Source organism: Bufo bufo, chromosome 10, assembly GCF_905171765.1.
Source record: "Bufo bufo chromosome 10, aBufBuf1.1, whole genome shotgun sequence".
Taxonomy (NCBI): domain Eukaryota; kingdom Metazoa; phylum Chordata; class Amphibia; order Anura; family Bufonidae; genus Bufo; species Bufo bufo.
The window spans coordinates 142371656-142392472 of NC_053398.1; the positions used below are offsets into that span (position 1 = coordinate 142371656).

Below are 20817 nucleotides of genomic sequence, written 5' to 3' on the forward strand. Positions count from 1 at the left end.
ACATGTTTTTGTTATGTTATTCTTCATATTCACATATGCACATCTGCGCCGCACTTAGATACGCCGCACGGAGATCTCGCACATGCGCAGGAGCGAGATGCGAGCGGCCGGGAGGATGGCGGTACAAGGAGCATACAAGGTACAGCGCGGGGGGGCATATGCCGTGGGTTACATCGCAGCTCTCAGCTGCTGGGGATACAAGGCAATAGCCCGGGCTCTCTCTGTTGATAATTCGGGCGTCCCGGCACTGCAGCGCCCGCCATACCTGGCGTATAAGACGACCCCCGACTTTTGAGAAGATTTTCATGTGTTAAAAAGTAGTCTTATATGCAGGAATATACAGTAGATTGTTTGGATCATTTAATGATGGTCTCGTAAATGAACACGTTGGGGGTACCTGTTCTCTAGCCTCTCGCAGACTGGTCTGGGTCACAGTGACTTGGTTCTTCAGCTCCTGTACACACTCCTGGGTGACGCTCAGCTCCTGACATCTCCCTCTGGCAGTTTTCTGTGCTGCCTCTTCCTCTGAGCGCAGTCGTAGCAAAGATTCCTCTAAACGCTTAGTCTAGGAGTTAGATAACAACAGGCCAGTGAGTAAATGTGGTACGTGCAGCGATTACACTACAGATCATTTTGTTTGTGGAGAACAATTTCACGCTGTACCTTTATAAGGGGTCACAGCTCCAAATGGTATGCTTTCCATCAGGGAAGTATGTCTGCGCCACCACTAGGGGGAGCTTACTGAAGATGGCTTCATTATTGAATTCAATGGGAGCCATTTAAAAGATATATGGTGTATGTACACATACATATATACTGTGCATACTGCATACATTTAGCTGTTACCGCGGACCATAACGCAATTCTATGACGGAATGCCTTTAGAGGCATTCAGATATTCATTCCATCATAATAGAAGTCTATGACCTGCATAACGGATCTGTCCTGTTTTCGTTATGCAGGAGAGGGGGGCTGCATAACAAAAACGTGACGGATACGTTATGCAGGTCATAGACTTCTATTATGACGGAATGAATATCTGAATGCCTCTAAAGGCATTCCGTCATAGAATAGCGTTATGGTCCGCGGTAACAGCATCCATAACACAATTCTGCTTTTACCACCAAACGAAGCGCAAAGGAATTTCATCACATGAAATTCGCTTATCCCTAAACACCGCCATTAATGTCTAAACCGCTGGCAACAAAAAGTGAGTACATCCCTAAGTGAAACCATATACACAAATTTATACATTCATACTCATTCATAAACTTACATATTTTACATATACACGCACACAGACATACATATGTTCATATATACATACATCCATATGCATATAAAACACAAATACATACACACTATATACTGGTACATAAACATATTCCTATACATACACATACGTATTTATTCACATACATATATACAGTGCCATAAAAAATACTCATAACTCTTCTACATTTATTCATGTTACACCCAAAAACTCAAATGTTTTTTATTGGGACTTTAGGCGATAGACCAACACAATGTAATATATATATATATATATATATATATATATACACACACACACACACATATACAAATACATTCATATATACAAATGTATATACATACACACAGTAGGTTTGTAGTAAAAAAAAGAAAATAAGTGATTTTGGACTATTTGGCACATAATAGATTAGATAAAAGATTGTGGTGTCAGATTCCCCTTAAACATGACTGATTGCTAGGAACACTAATGGCTATTACAGTAAATCTGAGCTTGGAATGAAAACCATTCAGCGGGGCCGGTCTGTCACATTTATGTTGCGCTTCCCCACATTATAATTTTTTTTTTTATAAAGTGTTTTCCTTTGCTTACACTTTATGGCCAGATGTCTGTACTTTTTGTGACCTGCAGTTCTGTGGTACACCAGTATCCATGACTGTGCCCCGTTATTATAGATTGCTCATCGACACCTACCTCCTTGGTCTGACTCTGGATTTTCCTCTGTGTTTGCTGCAGGGCACTCTTGGTGAGCTCTAGTTGAGCACTGTTGTCCCTGGCCTCTTCTTGAGCAGTTTGCCATCTTCTCTCAAGTTGAGTGTAGCTGCCCTGCAAACTCTGCAATGCTCGATCCCTCTCTGCAAGCTACAGAAACCGAGTATAAGTGCTTTAGCGCCCACTACCTTTTTTTTTTTTTTTTTTTTTTTTATAAATCAATAGGCGCCCGTTTTTCTGTACCCACCAGCCGGTCAGAGTGCTTCACTCTCAGACTTAGCTCCTCCAGCTCTCTCTGCAGCGTGCTCTCTCTCTCCTTGGCCCTGTGCTGCTGCCGCTGTAGCTCTTCGTGCCGTATCTGCTGCTCCTCCAGCTCTGATCTCAGTGATTGCTGAATCGTGACTTGTTCCTGAAGCTACAGTACATTTCTGTGATTATGTGCTCTTTATCATGGTATTCTGTGGCCGGTATCATCATGTCAGTTACCTGTTGCTGCAGTGCCCTGTGCTGCTCCTGCTCACCGGCTTGTCCCAGCTGCAGTTTGCTTAGTGAATGCTGCAGTTTCAGAGCTTCTTGAGATGCTGCTTGATGTCTCTTCTTGGCGTCATTAAGCTCCAGTTTTAGACGCTCCACCAGTGTCCTGCTCATATGAACATTAGAAAGATTAGATGGCCGTGTCAAAGGAATGTACTGGACAATATTTGGCAAAGCAATGACTATACCTGCATTGCTCCACTTCTTCGTCACTGGCATTTGCTCGCTCCCTGAGTGTACGCATCTCACTTTCCATCTTGCGTGCTTGTTGCTCCTGTCTCACAACTTCAGCTACTCGCTCACTAAGTTGCTCTTGTGCACTGTGCAGGGCAGTCTCTACTAGCAGAGTCTTTTCCTCTTGACCTGCCAGGGCCTGCACTGGACAGTAGACAAAAACCTGTTGTAAAAACCTTCTATATATTTCTTAAAAGGATTGTCTGCCTTATTATAGAACATGTTCCACAAGGCTTTTGTCATAAAAGAAGGTATATTCACCAATTCAAGGCTCCCCGCCCCCCCCAATCCTCTTAATAAGGCCTTGGCTGCAGTGCTCATACACTTCATATGACAGCTGCAGTCATGTGTCATATACTAGTGAGCCCAGCTGGGCAGCCCCTTTAAAAGCAATGCTGCCCATTTTGTGTTCACACTGATAATGTGTAATCATCCTGCCAAAAGTTAGGGAAATTGAGGTCCCCAAGCAGCCCATGGAAAAACAAAACAAAAAACCCCCACTATTTAGGAATATAATGAGGGTGAAATTTTCTGTCATATAATAATCTCTTAGGGGCTATTTAAACAATCATATTCTGGAGGTATTATTTGCATGTGTCACAGCCCGACCATGGGTTTAAGTGTCTTGAATTTACAGCATTTTAGATTACTTTAATGCAGAGTTTGGTCAGTTAACCCATTGTTGACATGCACTATACATGTATGGCGCATGTCATATCTTTAAAGATGGCACTCACTCCGGAGTGGATCAGGCGCTGGGTGCCTGCTGTTTTACTCAACAGACACCAGGTACTAATGTCTACGATAGGCCATAGCGGTGATCGCAGACTTTTAACTCCTTGGTCAAATGTGACAATGGCATCTGAGGCGGATTTCCCTGGGAGTTCTGTGCTTCTGGCACCCAAAAGAATTCCCTGAGCAGTTCCTTGCTGGTGCTAGGCAGGAACCTGTACGAGGCTACCAGGCCTATCACTGGTATATTCCAATGTAGACTTGCAGGAGGAATAACCCCTCTTTTCCCAAAAATAACAATAAAAGTTAAAGGCACCATCTCATCCCAAAATACCCCAACTATTAAAATACAGATGTATTTATTACATTATTTATGTAAGTAGAATGCAGTCATGAAAAAAAAAAAGTCAAAATGGCAAGGGATTGGGTCTGGGAAAGCAGGGAGTAAAAAACAAAAATGCAAAAACAGAAAATCTCCACGTTCTCAAAGGGTGAAACCCATGGTTAGGCCATGACATATGTGGGTACGACTGGCAGAGAAATACACTTGTGTGAATAACCTCTTATGTGCAGTCAGATGATGCTTCAGTCTGCAAATTGCAGATCCTGGCTGTGTGCATGCTACCATTTTTTTTTTCAAACTCCTTAGAAATGTCTTATCCTGGTCCGCAAAATGGACAAGAATAGGAATGTTCTATCTTTTTTGTTGGGCCCCGGAATGGACGTATGGATGCAAACAGCACGAGGTGTGCTCTCCGCATCTTTTGCAACTCCATTGAAATGAATGGGTCTGCATCAGTTCCCCATCGAAAATACAATCATGTGCATGAGGCCTTTAACTGCTAGTTACCTGCTTCTTGATGGAGTTTGTAAGTCTCTTGCAATTCTTTCTTAAGCTCTTGCATTTCAGCCCTTAAAGCACTGTTCTCTCGCTCTCTCTGATCAGACTCCTTCTGTGCATTCTGCAGTCTTCTCTCCATATTACGTGCGGTCTCCAGGTGGCGCTCTATCTCCTGATTGAGTGATTTTAGAGAGCTACGTGCTTGCAAGAGATCAGCTTCTGACTGACGCAGAAGAGCATCACGCTTCTGTATAGCCTGGAAGACATGTGAAAAGTTAACATACGTATGTACACACACAGATGGGGCGCTTTCTGTTATTTATGCCGAAGGCATTTTTTCGGACTGCCTGATAAAATAATGGAAGCTGACATTAGGCTTGCTACAAATTTTCTTGCCCATTGTCCATGACAGTTATAATAAATGTAGTCATGGATGGGCAGAGAAATCCTCTCTGTACATAGGAAAGTGATTAATCACAGAGTTCTGTTCTCATTAATATTTACAGGTTTATTTCTAAAGGATTAAAGCCGTGCTGTAAACAAATGGATTCCTCCCATACTCACACCACTTAAGGGTACTTTCACACTAGCGTTTTTCTTTTCCGGCACTGAGTTCCGTCAAAAGGGCTCAATGCCGGAAAAGAACTGATCAGTTTTATCCCTATGCATTCTGAATGGAGAGTAATCCGTTCAGGATGCATCAGGATGTCTTCAGTTCAGTCATTTTGACTGATCAGGCAAAAGAGAAAACCGCAGCATGCTACGGTTTTATCTCCGGCCAAAAAAACTGAACACTTGCATGAATGGCTTTTTTTTTCCATAGGCATGCGCAGACCGAAAAAAAAAGGTGAAAAAAATAAAAGCCGCATCCGTTTTGCCAGATAACACCGGAAAGATGGATTCGGCATTTCAATGCAATTTTATGACTGATCTGGCATTTTTAAGACTTATCAGGATCCTGATCAGTCTTACAATTGCCATCAGTTGGCATACGTTTTGCCGGATCCGGCAGGCAGTTCTGGTGACGGAACTGCTTGCCGGATCACTCTGCCGCAAATGTGAAAGTAGCCTAAAACGGTCTAGCAGCCATAGGTGGCATTTCGGTCTTGTAGCATTTTATACTGTGGTGCAGTATCTAGTCTCATACCGTACAAAAGGGCTATTTCCATGGACTTCACATAGCTATAGTTGAAATTTGTAGCAAAAAGTTGTCACATGGCATATGCAGTGGGATTTTGTAACACCTGATTCTTGGTTTGCACTTTTTCTGCACACCGCCTTAGGGGATTCCCAAATACTGCAATTAAACACCACTAGACAAAGCAGTCCTTAACAGTGGGCCCCCAAATCTCCCTCCTATACCAGACTTTAGACTTTCTGGGGGAGATTTATCAAAACTGGTGTAAAGGAAAACTGGCTTATTTGCCTATAGTAACCAGATTTAGGGCTCTTTCACAAGAGCATGTCCCTTGCAGGAATCACTCTCCGTGTGAGAGGGATCATGCGGTCTGGACTTAGGAAGCGCATTATGATTTTTTTATATTTTAGTTTTTAAATAGTTCTCATAGGGAATTATAACAAGCAATCATTAGATTGCTTCTCTCAGATTTCAATGTATTAGGTCTGCTTTTGTTATATTGATGACCTATCCTTATGATAGGTCATCAATATCAGATCGTTGGGGGTCTGACGCCCGGCACCCCCCTGATCAGCCGTTTGAAAAGAACAAAGAGCTGTTTTCTCTTCTCTGTTTACCTGCTCGCCATCAACTTTGCAGTGGTGAGCAGTGTAATTGCAGCACCTCTGTCCCATTCACTTCAGTGGGACGGCGTAGTTGTAATTACACTGCTCGCCGCTGTTGTGTTGACAGCGAGCAGGTAAACGACTAGTGCAGCTGTCTCTTCATACAGCTGATCAGTGGGGGTACCGGCAGTCAAACTGTTCCGCCCCCTCTCCACGTCATCTTCTACCTTCAAGAAATGCGCCGTTGTTCTTCCTGTCGGCCGCCAGAAATCTCTCGCAGGCGCAGTACCACCTGTGGTCTGCGCGATAATCAAGCTCCTGAGGCAACAGCACTCAGATTACGTCACTGGGCTCGGCGCATGCCCAGTGAGACTTTTGAGACTGTTTCCCTCAGGAGCTTGATGATCGCGCAAGGCAATACTGCGTCTGCGCGAGGTTTCTGGCGGCCAACAGGAAGAAGAACGGGGCATTTCTTGAAGGTAGAAGATGACGTGGCGAGGGGGCAGAACCGTCTGCCGGGGATGTGGGAGGTTATTTCACGATCAGGAGGCGTTCTTGGGATTCAAATTAAGGCGGGCTGGGCACTGCAGGGGGGCGTCACTGGGCTCAAGAGGGGGAAAAAAAAAAACACCCCTCTGGGCACCTTGGAGCTTCATTAGCATATCAGAAAAACGAGATTTTTGTATAACTTAGCAGTAAAATCTCTTTCTCGCTCTTCCTAGGGGGCACAGAAGACCTTGGGTATAGCTCAGCTCCCTAGGAGGCGTGAAAACTAAGTGAAAACTCCTCCAGCAGCTTTACCCTCAGCCTGGAGAGAGAGACTGCCAGTTGCGTGTCCAAGTAGTAAGAAAAGGCAATGACCAACAAGTGGAACCAACAAGCCAACTACCCAACGGGGTAAACCAAGTTCGGAAACCATGTAGAAAAAAAGAGAGCTCAGTATTTTGTTCCCAGGGCGGTAACGGGGGACGGTACAGAGGAACCAATGAGCCACTCTGTGGAAGAAGGTCTTGACAGGCCCAAGAGGGGCCAGGGAACGCTGGAAAAGGATGGACAGCGCCGACACTTGACCCTTTAAAAGGAACAGAGTCCCAGTCCCAGGTCCAGGCCGGACTGGAGAAGGACAGAACCATGGGGAGAGAAAGGCAGAGTGGGGGAATGCCCAGCTTCCCACAGAACCCCAGGTAAGAACTCTTAAGTCCAATAATAGATCCTGGACAAAGCACGACCGGGAGCGAACACTAGCGTGCCCGCTGGAATCGCCTGGGCAAGCGGGAAAAACCCCAATGTGATCAGGCGCAGACCAGTAACACGGGCAGAAGAGTCCGGCAAAACTGGTCCCGTCGGGCCCCGAGCAACGTCGTCCCGTATCCACCCGGAGTGGGGGAGCAGAAGGGCAGACGGAAGGAACCGAAAGGGTCCACCCAGCATCTGACAGATGCTAGGACAAGACAGGCTAAAGTCCATGTCGATGTTGCCACCAGAGGAAGGGGTTCTTCCGTCCCGGTGTGGGAGATCTAAGGACAATCTTGACCGAAGGGTAGTCCTCCCAAGTTACCGAGAAGGTAAGTCTACAGCAGGACCATCGCCTAGAATGGAAAACGCAATCTGCACCCAAGCGGGAGGACAGAACGCGGTAGACCCGGTAAATGGGCGCACAGCTAGTACAGCCAGTGTGAACGAGGGAGACGGTACGAGGCCACAAGGAACACCGGAACCATCCAAGATTTGTTTGTTGGCGTACAGTTAGTTCAGCTCTGTGTACTAGCCTGACAGTGGATGGTCATCAGTCCAGACCTCCTCAGTAAGTCAGTGGGCCCACTGGCTACTGTTATTAGGCTGGCGGTATCGCTGCTCCAGGGTGGAGAGAGTGCACACCTCCACTCTAGGCATCAATCGTAAAAGAAATCTACGCAGTGAACAGGTTTTTAAAACACTTTATTTCGTACTCACAGTTTTATGTATAATAATAAAAGTTATATTTTAACACAATTCTATTAATCTGGGTCAAGTTAGGTAATAAGCCCTAGTGGCTATGTGCATGGTGTCATGTTGGGATATACCATCAATGTCTGATTACTTTGACCAACCACTAGAACAAAGCAGCAGAAAGCACTGTGCCATTTCCTCTCATTCTGCTCTCTCCACAATGGCCAACCACGCTCTCCTAGTGCCACTGCCCCCTTTATACTATTGGATTATAATGATATATCCTGAACAGACCCTAATAACAAGTGTGTAGCCATTTCCTGTAAAACATCTGACACATAGGACCCAAGCAACAACTCCACATGTCCCTTGCTCTAGTTTTGACAGATTTTGATAACTGTCTTGTATCTCACCTGTTCCTTGTGGGTGGCGAGTTTATTGCTCTCCCTCAGCTCCTCCTGCAGCTTCTGGATCTGCTGCTTTTGTTCTGAAACCAGACGCTTGTGCTCCTGAACTTGCATTTCCGTGTTCTGACGCAAACTACAAACTTCCTTTTCGAGTCGCTTCATATCTGTGTATAGAACAATTCATGAAGTAGTGTGGTTCCTCTCCCTGTCCCAGACCCAAAACAGCACAGACTGGGACTTACCTTTTAGACTGCTGTTCCTCTGCTCTTGTTCCTTGGTCAGCTCCTGTTTTACCTCTTGAAGAAGTGCTTGACTCCGCTCTGTCTCCCTCATCTGTTTCTTCACCTCCTCCTCTGAATGGCCAAGCTCCTGAAAAACGTCATAAGGTTAGTAAACATAGAAGAAAATAATGTAAGCATCTAGACGGTAGAAATGACACAGGCTAACCTGGGTAAGCTGACGAACCAGTCTCTCCATCTCTCCGTAACTACTGTCGCTGTATCTATGGGAGGCTTTATATGTGGAAAAGTCTGTCTGTAGCTTCACAAGGTCTTCCTCTAGTTCTACCACCTGTCGTAGAAAAAAAAACTCCACGTATTTATTCTAACAAGCATAAGTAATGCTCTAAACATAGAAGTATAGCCAAGTTATCAAATCTTTCATACGGATACTTGCCCAAATTCAGTTTACCAGGCCATAGACTAAAGTGCTTGTTAGATTGCTGGAAATCGCTGCTAGCAAATAATCAGTGGGTATGTTTGGTTCCAAGTAACTCAGACTACGTTAAAGGGGTTGTCCAAGTGACTGAAAGGGAACCTGTCACCTGCACTATACTACCCTTACTGATGGTAGCAAAGTACAGGTGACAGGCTCCCTTTAAAATGGGGCCCCATGCCACAAAATGCCTTAAAATAAAAAAACATCCTATACTCCCCCACCATTCTCTGCACTACAACCCCGGTAAAACAGCTTGTAACCGCTGCAGCCAATCACTGTCCTTGGTGGCCTTGTGCCATATACAGCTGAGGAAAGTGATTTTTTATTTTAAGGTATTTAGTGGCATGGGGCCCGTTTTTAGGTAACTTTGACAACAACTTTAACCTCTGTTACAGGACTCAAAATCCCCTGCGTTTCATTACCCAGCCTTAAACAATAATACACTAAATGCTTCCACAACTACAGGAGAGCTTATTGATTGCATACAGCTCCCACTGAACTCAATAGGGACATTTTGAACATGTCACGTGAGATGCTGGCAACTGTGCTGGACTTGAGTATATCTCCTGACGCCACAGCTTGTTACATGGACATTGTGACCTGACGCCACAGCTTGTTACATGCACATTGTGACCTGACGCCACAGCTTGTTACATGCACATTGCGACCCGACGCCACAGCTTGTTACATGCACATTGTGACCTGACGCCACAGCTTGTTACATGCACATTGTGACCTGACGCCACAGCTTGTTACATGCACATAGTGACCTGACGCCACAGCTTGTTACATGCACATTGCGTCCTGACGCCACAGCTTGTTACATAGACATTCGGACCTGTCGCCACAGCTTGTTACATGGACATTCGGACCTGTCGCCACAGCTTGTTACATGGACATAGTGACCTGTCGCCACAGCTTGTTACATGGACATAGTGACCTGACGCCACAGCTTGTTACATGCACATTGCGACCCGACGCCACAGCTTGTTACATGCACATTGTGACCCGACGCCACAGCTTGTTACATGCACATTGTGACCTGACGCCACAGCTTGTTACATGCACATTGTGACCCAACGCCACAGCTTGTTACATGCACATTGTGACCTGACGCCACAGCTTGTTACATGCACATTGTGACCTGACGCCACAGATTGTTACATGCACATTGTGACCCGACGCCACAGCTTGTTACATGCACATTGTGACCTGACGCCACAGCTTGTTACATGCACATTGTGACCTGACGCCACAGATTGTTACATGCACATTGTGACCTGACGCCACAGCTTGTTACATGCACATTGTGACCTGACGCCACAGATTGTTACATGCACATTGTGACCTGACGCCACAGCTTGTTACATGCACATTGTGACCTGACGCCACAGCTTGTTACATGCACATTGTGACCTGACGCCACAGCTTGTTACATGCACATTGTGACCTGACGCCACAGCTTGTTACATGCACATTGTGACCTGACGCCACAGCTTGTTACATGCACATTGTGACTATGACATATGTGGGTACTATGTTTTGCTCTGTTTTTCTTTTCAACTGCTGTGGAGCTGTACGGCTAATTATATAATTGTACTCAATACATGGAGATAATTGTATAAATCTCCCCCACTGTGTACACACATTACTTATCCTGGTACTGATCCTGAGTTACATCCTGTATACTCCAGAGCTGCAATCACTATTCTACTGGTGGAGTCAATGTGTACATACATTGCTCATTCTGTACTGATCTTGAGCTACATCCTGTATTATACTCCAGAGCTGCACTCACAGTACTACAAATAAATAAAGGGCACTCTGCTTATGTGTCAGTCCACTTGGGTCCTAACTCATGGCATAAATATCCCAACATTTCTTGTGGACTTTCTGACTGCAGGGAATGTGCATTGGAGATGTACTTTCTAGGGGCTCAACTAAACAGTTAAGGGAGGTGTCTGACTACAAGGTGGACAGACCATTTACAGTTAGCATGTATGATGGGGGACCACATAGGGAGGGTTTACCTGGTTCTGTAGCCTTGCTGCATGCTCTCGCACAGACTGTAGAATTTCTTCACTCTGCTGTGCTTGCTCTCTGCTTACACTCAGGTCCGTCTGTGTTGCTTCAAGTTCATGGGTCAGTTGGTCAATGGCCTCCTCGCAGCTCTCCAGCTCAGAGCATTTACCCTCCAGTTCCTGCTGCAGAACCAGGAGCTCCCCACGCAGAGCAGAGAGACGTGAATCTCTTTCAGCTACCTGTAAACATGGAGTTACAGAAGTGCCAGTTGGATAAATGTAATTATATACGAGGCAGACTTAAGCAACTCCAAATAACCTGCACTGCCACATGACACCCTGTTGCTATCTATTGTACAGATTCACCAGTAAAAGGGTTTTCCCACCAACGACACATCCCCTATCCACAGGATAGGGGATAAACATTGGTTTTGTGGGGGTCCAACTGTTAAGGCATGTACATGCTGCAGAAAAAAAACAAAAAAAATATTCAGACGCGCGGAATGGAAATGTCTGCTACAAATCGGCCGCATGTGAACATCATTTTACAAATAATGCAGGGATTGTTATTCTGAAATGTAGAATGTGTTTCACCAATAGGCCCGCTGAACAAAATGCTTATCCTCGGTGTTACATGTGTGTATCCAGGTAGAGCACACTAGGTTCTCTTTGCCACCAGCAGCCACAATCTTTACCTACAATTATACGTACCTCTTCTTTCACTTCTCGAAGCTCATCTTCCATTTGCCTAAAACTGGCCTCCAGTTCCCCTGCACGGGTCACACAGGCCTGGTATTTGCTGCGATAAAGCTCCATACTGCTGTTAGAGGAGTTGTACAGACTCTCTGCACTCACTGCCCTCTCCTCTGCCTCCCACAGACGTGTCTGTAGCTTATGAACCTCTTCATCTCGCTGACGCAGCTCAGCATCCCGCTGTGATACCTAAGACGAGACCAGAACTTAATCACACAGCACATCTGACGGGACTATAGTTAAAAGGAACCTATCATGTTGATCATAGTGTCAGGCAGCATGTTACAGAACAGGAGGAGACAAATTGATTGATATGTAGCTTTAGGGGAAAATATTCATTATAACTTGCATTTGATTCATTGAAATCCCTGTTCTTTCTATACTTAGGAGTCCAAGGGGCGGTCTCTTCAGTGACTGGCCACCTTCTCGTAAATAGATATACTTATGAATCACTGATTAGGACCATCCCCCTGGACTCCTGCAGGAATTTCAATTACTAAAATACAAGTTATATGCTTTAGGGCCCTTTCACACTATACTATTATAGCCAATGGGGACGGAGCGGCGGTCCGGCGGCAGGGCGAAATAGCGGAAGGACGGATCCGACATGGTGAACAGCATGTCGGATTCGTCCTGCCGCAAGTGTGAAAGGGCCCTTCGTATTATGGAAAATAAATTCAGTATATCAGCTCCTACTACTGCCCTCAGATCAGAATGTGACAGGTTTCTCTATAAAAAGCATGTATCCACCTCTGAGCATAAATTTACATACATAACTAATCTACATAAAAAAGCTGAGTCACTTTATAAAAACATTACCGTACTTATTCTGTACTGATCCTGTATTATACTACAGAGCTGAACTCGCTATTCTGCTGGTGGAGTCATTGGGGGAGATTTATCAAAACTGGCTTGGTTAACCATAGCAACCAGATTCCACCCTTCATTTTTCAAAGGAGCTCTGAAAAATGAAAGGTGAAATCGGATTGGTTGCCATGAGCTACTAAGCTTGTTTTCATTTACATCAGTTTTCATAAATGTGCCCCACTGTGTACATAAATTACTTATCCTGTCCTGATCCTGAGTTACATCCTGTATTATACTCCAGAGCTGCACTCACTATTCTGCTGGTGCAGTCACTGTGTACATACATTACTTATCCTGTACTGATCCTGAGTTACATCCTGTATTATACTCCAGAGCTGCACTCACTATTCTGCTGGGGCAGTCACTGTGTACATAAATTACTTATCCTGTACTGATCCTGAGTTACATCCTGTATTATACTCCAGAGCTGCACTCACTATTCTGCTGGTGCAGTCACTGTGTACATACATTACTTATCCTGTACTGATCCTGAGTTACATCCTGTATTATACTCCAGAGCTGCACTCACTATTCTGCTGGTGCAGTCACTGTGTACATACATTACTTATCCTGTACTGATCCTGAGTTATATACTGTATTATACTCCAGAGCTGCACTCACTATTCTGCTGGTGCAGTCACTGTGTACATACATTACTTATCCTGTACTGATACTGAGTTACATCCTGTATTATACTCCAGAGCTGCACTCACTATTCTGCTGGTGCAGTCACTGTGTACATACATTACTTATCCTGTACTGATCCTGAGTTACATCCTGTATTATACTCCAGAGCTGCACTCACTATTCTGCTGGTGCAGTCACTGTGTACATTACATTACTTATCCTGTAATGATCCTGAGTTACATCCTGTATTATACTCCAGAGCTGCACTCACTATTCTGCTGGTGCAGTCATTGTGTACATACATTACTTATCATGTACTGATCCGGAGTTAGATCATGTATAGGGATGAGACAACTCGAACTTTACAGGTTCGGGTTCAGTGTTTGGGCAGTGGAGGAATCCCATTATGGATTAAGTTATAACGGAATTCTTTGAGAGGCATTCCGTTTTGATCCGTCATAATGGAGTCTATGGCCAAGCATAATGGATCTGTCTGGTTTCCGTTATGCAGGACAGAAAACAAAGTACTGCAATTAAATATGGATACTGCTTTAGGCCCTTCCTTCATTTAAACGTTAACTTTTATTAGGTATATATTAAAAAAAAAAAAAAAACACTCCTCAAAAAATAACAGCCCAAAACTCCACAACACGCGTCTGTATGCAATTCTTTTAGTCTTATATAAGATGTCTGTCTTGGCGTAGGGACCTATAGAGGTCCTTCTAACTTATGGTTCGTAGACTCATTCATGTTTTCAAGACAGATTAATTTCAGACACAACTTTTCGCCATATATTATGTATAGGACCAGTAACTTATATAATTCTCTTTTAAAGGCAGAGGATCCATGTATGTATAACTCTTCTTCCAGGTGAGGAACCAGGAGGGATATCGGACCCTGCACGGTCCCTCGCCTACTCCTGCCTACAGGCAGAGCACCTGCCCCATGGGGACGTATTTTAAGAAGAATATTTTAATAGCCTACGAGTGACAGTTTGCCCTATTCCTGATCTTATCAATGTAAGATCTGGAATTTATCAAAGTAGTGACGTACAAGGGCATACATTTTTGTTTCTCTGATTTAAGGGACGTATTCTAAGAAAGAGGGTGGCTTGGACTACTGACAATTGTCAGTCGGCCTTATCTCAAGACCTGGGACATACCAAATAAGGAGCATTCAATGGTCTTATAAGCACCCTTTTTTCTCTTTTTTTGAGACTCAGTTTTTTTTATTAACTGTTGGACTGATAGTCTGTCAAGTTTTTGTATTTTTCGACCTTTTGGGACCAAAGGCTACACAGACAGGGCATCAATAGTGATCAGAGAGGGCTTAGCCACCAGAGGTGGGGTCACCCCTTTCGGGGCGGGTGCTCTGCCTGTAGGCAGGGGTAGGCGAGGGACCGTGCAGGGTCAGATATGCCTCCTGGTTCCTCACCTGGAAGAAGAGTTATACATACATGGATCCTCTGCCTTTAAAAGAGAATTATATAAGTTACTGGTCCTATACATCACATCTGGCGAAAAGTTGTGTCTGAAATGAATCTGTCTTGAAAACGTGAATGAGTCTACAAACCGTAAGTAAGAAGGACCTCTATAGGTCCCTACGCCAAGGCAGACATCTTATATAAGAGAATTGCACACAGTCACGTGTTGTGGAGTTTTAGGCCTTTATTTTTTTAGTGCTTTTTTGTATTTTAATATATAACTAATAAAAGTTAACTTTTAAATGAAGGAAGGGCCTAAAGCAATATCCATATTTAATACTTCCTCACTGATATATCTTGCTAGGCTAGCGAATGTGTTTTTACTGCAATTAAATAATTTAAAACTTTTTGTGTAAAATAATATTGTATGTAGACTGGTATAAGAGGCGATAATCTCGCTAGAGGCGCACATTCTATTTCTTCATGCCTGGATAAGAGGGAGGTGAAAGGAGTACAGACGTCCCTGGGACTCCACTGTCCTGCATACCAGTACACGTGTTTGTGTGTAAATGGCCAGTATTTACTGCAGCAAGGTAATGCATAGCCATGGAAACTGCACTCTTGCTGTAGCCATCTGTTGCAGTTTTACAATCTTACCTGCTCCTCCAGCTGCATCTGTAAATGCTGTGAAAGTGCAAGGTCCTGTGAGAGCCTCTCCATTTTCACCCTGCAGTGCTGAAGCTCCAGTTCCTGCTCCTCATGCCTCCTGGTTACAGATTCCAGTTTCTCCTGCAGGCGCACCGAGTCGCCTCTAAAGCGATCAGTCTCCACCTGATGTGTCTGTCTCAGAGAGGAGAGCTGATTCTGTAGTCTCTGCACCTGCATTCACAAAGTGGGAAAGTTATTACAGGGCTACACGACAACATGTGTCACGCGACATATAGGGTACAACTATACTACACATCTTTTGCAAACGCTAGGTTGTCGCACTGCGACCGGGACATGACGGTTGCACTGCGACACCATAGACCAGCATTACAAAATATGTTGTGCGACACATGCAGTCATGTAGCCCTAGCCTTAAACTGAAGCTTGCCGGAGTCAAATGTGTCAGATGTATTTAAAAGGTATTCCTATGTTAGCCTTTAATGGCCGAGATGGGAATAACTTTTATACGTTTATAGCTCCAAGCCAGCTGCACTACGCCGTTTCTGATAACCAGGAATTACACAAACAGCTCCCAGTCATTGCGCAACTGGCTCAGATGTTTCCGTAGCTCCGCCTACCCATCAGGAGATTATGCTACTTCCCATCTCAAGATAGGAATACCACCCTTAAAATGCATATCATGAACTAAAAAACCATTTTCTATTTTGTTACTTGCTGACAACCCCCCTCCCCAGCTGGACCCCAAAAGCTTTATAAAAGTGGCAAATTTTAAAACAAATATGGCAAAATCTCTGACTTTGTTAGTCAAACTACTGGCGCAGATATCTTGATACATTCCCCCCAGTAAAAGTGTAGCAGTCACACTGGCTTTTCTTGTGGTTCTAGCCGTTTCTCTATACCTCAGAAAGAACATTCTCTCTCTCTTGCTGCAACTTGTGTATGAGAGTTTCATTTTCAGTGGCTGCATTTTCACGTTCTGTGCAGATGTCTTGAAGGCTCTGAATATCACTCTGTAAGTTCTTGAGCTTGGATCGAACGTTGCTCAGCTCTTCAACTCGTTCTGAAACCTGCAGAAAACACATAACTACTATATACCAATCCATATGATCATTAAAAGGGACTATCCAACCCCTTTAACCCCTCTCTCCGGATCTCTGCACAGCCACTGCTGCATCACAGGTGACGCTAGGAAGGTTCGTTCCCATCGCAGCTGGCTGCTCCCCCCCGTCGCTGGATATTTTGACGCGATCGACGGGGAGATATAGCAGAGGCGGCCGTGCAGGGATCCAGAGCGAAGCAGGTAAGCATTTTACCTTTAAACACATCACCAACAGCTCCATTCACATGTAGAGGAGCGGACTTAACTTTTCCAGCACCATTCGAATACCTCTTTACTGTCCCAGCACCATTACTCTAGTAATCTAAACCCAATAGCTTGCTTTCAGTGACACACCGCACACCTCTATTACTTGGAAACTCCAAATACAGACACAGGACCTGAGTTTGCACTAAGTCAACTAAGATGTCACCTGAGCAAAGGAGGAATTAGGCTTCATGCACACGACTGTATTTTGTATCCACATGCTACCTGCCTTTTCTGCAGACCGCACAATGACCCATTGATTCATTTTTATGGGGCCATGCACACATCCGTATTTTTTTTATGGACCCATGTGACTGTACCGCATATTATAGAGCAGGTCTCATTCTTGTCCATATTTCAGACAAGAACAGGCATTTCTATTGAGGGGAGTGAGAAAATGCAGAATGCACACAGAAGGGATCTGTATTTTGCAAACCTGTTGTTTGAGGAAAGACATATGGACACGGTTGTGTGGACAAAGCCTCACTAAAGTGGATGAAGAAAAAAGGGTCTGCTTTGTGCAATACCCGTTTACCAGGTATTACAGCTCAGTCCTGCACACTTGAATAGTGCTTAGGTGTAAAGTCAGGCATGGGCCACTTAAAAAATAAAATAAAAACCTTTTGCATGAAATATTGTCGTCTTAAGGTGAATTTACACAGTACAACGATCAGGCAAACGCTCGGTCCAGACAATTTGCCCGTGTAAAGGTGCCGCCAATCACCCGACGTACAAGAGAAACGCTCGTTCTTTGAGTGAAACAGTCATATGTTTCTGGGCAGCAGATTGTGCAGTCTAAACAGCGATCTGCTGCCCAGAAACAGTGAAGCTGTATGACGACGAGCAATCGCAATAGCGATCCCTTGTCCGAGGAGATCGCAGCACATAAATGCAGGACTTCACGAGCAGCTGACTGTTGGGAAGGAACGCTTCCTTCCTGACAATCTGCTGGTAATCTGCGTGTGTAAATGCACCTTTAAACAGCTGCAAGTATGAGCTTTATAGCAGTTCATCATTATCTAGCTTTTTTTTCACACCTCACTCCTTGCTTGTTGCAGTTCTTGTTCTCTAGCTGTTAGGTCTGCGCGGAGATTCAGAATCACCTGATCCCGACTGGAGACCTGTAGTAAAGAATCGGTAAAATGAGAAACTAGTGACATGCTGTCATTCAGTACACCATATGATTATCACAAGAGTCTATAATAACCTCTTTCTGTGCTGCTTTGTGCTTCTCACTGACAATCCCCAGGTCTCGCTCTAATCTCTCCACATTGCTGCAGAGTTGGGAGACCTCTTTCTCAGTTGTTTTCTGCTCTTCTGTAGCTGTGGCCAGTTCCTTTTGCTTCTGTTCCAGCAGTGACTGACATTGCGACAGCTGCTCAAAAGAAAACATATTACACATTTAATAATGGAGACAGAAACATAGAGAAGCACATTTAACAGAATATCTACCATTCAGAGAAACTGTGGGTGGGTCTCTTTCCTAAACACCTCATAGGGCCTGGCTAACCTACAGATAGAGGCTACCAATGTGTACAGATGCCAAGGGCACAGAACATGTTGCTTGGTCTCCTTCAAGTTGCTATTGGTGTGCAGCAATCATTAGCAAAAGGAGGCACAGACCCCTAACAAGGTATTTGACAAAAAGCCTTCTGCAACTAAATATCAATACATATTCATAACTAGGAGTACACTTTAAAGGGGTTATCCGAGGCTGGAAATGGCCCCCTACAAGCCCGGGCCCCTCACACTGATTCTTCTTACCTGGTTTCCCAATCCCTGCACGGCCGCTGCTGCTTTTCCTAGTGCGCGGATGAAAACATCTGGTGTTGGGCGGGAGCAGCCAATAGCAGGCGGTGACGGGGGCGAAAACCTCAATAGCATCATCTGCGCTGCTAGGAAGGCTCGTCCCCGCCTGTCATTTGCTGCTCCCCCCCTCTCCCAATACCGGAATGTTTTCATATGCGCATGTGGAGAAGCAGCTGTGGCCGTGCGGAGACCAGGAGCGCCGCAGGGAGTGGGTAGCCAGGTAAGTAGAATCAGTGTGAGGGGCCTGGGCATAAGGGGTCATTTCCAGCCTCGGATAACCCCTTTAACCACTTCCCATCTGGGCCCTTTGCCCCCTTCCTGACCAGGCCAAATTTTGCAAAACTGACATATCTCACTTTATGTGGTAATAACTTTGGAACGCCTTTATTTATCCAAGTCATTCAGAGATTGTTTTCTCGTGACACATTGTACTTCATGATAGTCATAAATTTGAGTCAAAATATTTCACCTTTATTTATGAAAAAATCCCAAATTTACCCAAAAATTTGAAAAATTCGCAATTTTCTAAATTTCAATTTCTCTGCTTTTAAAACAGAAAGTGATACCTCATAAAATATTTATTATTTAACATTCCCCATATGTCTACTTTATGTTGGCATCATTTTGGAAATGTCATTTTATTTTTTTAGGGCGTTAGAAGGCTTAGAAGTTTAGAGGGAATTCTTCAAATTTTTAAGAAAATTGCCAAAATCCACTTTATAAGGACCAGTTCAGGTCTGAAGTCACTTTGTGGGGCCTACATAGTGGATACCCCCATAAATGACCCCATTGTAGAAACTACACCCCTCAAGGTATTCAAAACCGATTTTACAAACTTTGTTAACCCTTTAGGCGTTCCACAAGAATTAAAGGAAAATGGAGATCAAATTTTAAAATTTCACTTTTTGGGCAGATTTTCCATTTTAATCAATTTTTTTCTTTAACACATCGATGGTTAACAGCTAAACAAAACTCAATATTTATTACCCAGATTCTGCGGTTTACAGAAACACCCCACATGTGGTCATAAACTGCTGTATGGGCACACGGCAGGGCGCAGAAGAAAAGGAACTCCACATGGTTTTTAGATGCCATGTCCCATTTGAAGCCCCCTGATGCACCCTTACAGTAGAAACTCCCAAGAAGTGACCCCATTTTGGAAACTAGGGGATGAGGTGCCAGTTTTATTAGTACTATTTTTGGGTACATATGATTTTTTGATCATTCATTATAACACTTTATGGGGCAAGGTGACCAAAAAATTGGTCGTTTTAGCACAGTTTCTATTTATTTATTTTTACAGCGTTCACCTGAGGGGTTCAGTCAAGTGACATTTTTATTTTTATAGAGCAGATTGTTACGGACGTGACGATACCTAATATGTATACTTTTTCTCATTTATTAAAGTTTTACACAATAATAGCATTTTTGAAACAAAAAAATTATGTTTTAATGTGTCCATGTTCTGAGAGCTATAGTTTTTTTATTTTTTGAGAGATTTTCTTATGTAGGGGCTCATTTTTTGCGGGATGTGGTGACTGTTTTATTGGTACTATTTTGTGGGACATACGCGTTTTTGATCACTTGGTGTTGCACCTTTTGTGATGCAAGGTGACAAAAATTGCTTGTTTTGACAGTTTTTTTTTTTTTTTTTACGGTGTTCACCCGAGGGGTTAGGTCATGTGATACTTTTATAGAGCTGGTTTTTACGGACGCGGCGATACCTAATATGTCATATTATGTAATATTTTATTTTTTCTATTTTTTTTTTTTTTTTTTTATTCCTTACTTGGGAACTTTTTTTTTTTACATGTGAAACTTTATTTTATTTTTTCAACCCTTTATTTTTTTATTTTTTTTTTTACACTTTTCGTCCCCCATAAGGTCATACAAGACCTCTGGGGGACATTTGCTTCACTTTTTCTTTTTTTTTTCACAGTTGATTTCTCCTGTAACTGGGGCTGACATAGTAGCCCCAGTTACAGAAGAAATGCACCCCTATAGAGGCTGTACAGCAGCAATCCTGCGCTGTACAGCCTCACAGCAGGGCTGATCGAGGTCTCTGAGAGACCTCACACAGCTCCTGCACACTCCGGTCACGGCGGTCACATGACCGCCGGGCCGGAACAGGAAGCGCACAGCGCTTCCTTCTCTGCAGACACAG

At 44.0% G+C, this 20817-nt stretch overlaps 1 protein-coding gene across 3 annotated transcripts in view; it reads right to left on the minus strand.

The window, feature by feature from the left end:
- Positions 1-20817, minus strand: part of PMFBP1 (polyamine modulated factor 1 binding protein 1) — a 140043-nt gene that overhangs the window by 14094 nt on the left and 105132 nt on the right. For all 3 annotated transcript variants that reach the window (XM_040409345.1, XM_040409343.1, XM_040409344.1), the window contains exons 19-33: positions 18052-18219; positions 17882-17965; positions 16381-16548; positions 15470-15691; positions 11854-12084; positions 11152-11382; positions 8852-8974; positions 8647-8773; positions 8411-8568; positions 4335-4581; positions 2707-2896; positions 2471-2624; positions 2232-2399; positions 1967-2134; positions 398-565 (exon numbers count right to left, since the gene is read on the minus strand). In XM_040409345.1, the coding sequence (XP_040265279.1) occupies positions 398-565; positions 1967-2134; positions 2232-2399; positions 2471-2624; positions 2707-2896; positions 4335-4581; positions 8411-8568; positions 8647-8773; positions 8852-8974; positions 11152-11382; positions 11854-12084; positions 15470-15691; positions 16381-16548; positions 17882-17965; positions 18052-18219 (2607 nt within the window). The remainder of the gene's footprint in view (positions 1-397; positions 566-1966; positions 2135-2231; positions 2400-2470; positions 2625-2706; positions 2897-4334; positions 4582-8410; positions 8569-8646; positions 8774-8851; positions 8975-11151; positions 11383-11853; positions 12085-15469; positions 15692-16380; positions 16549-17881; positions 17966-18051; positions 18220-20817) is intronic.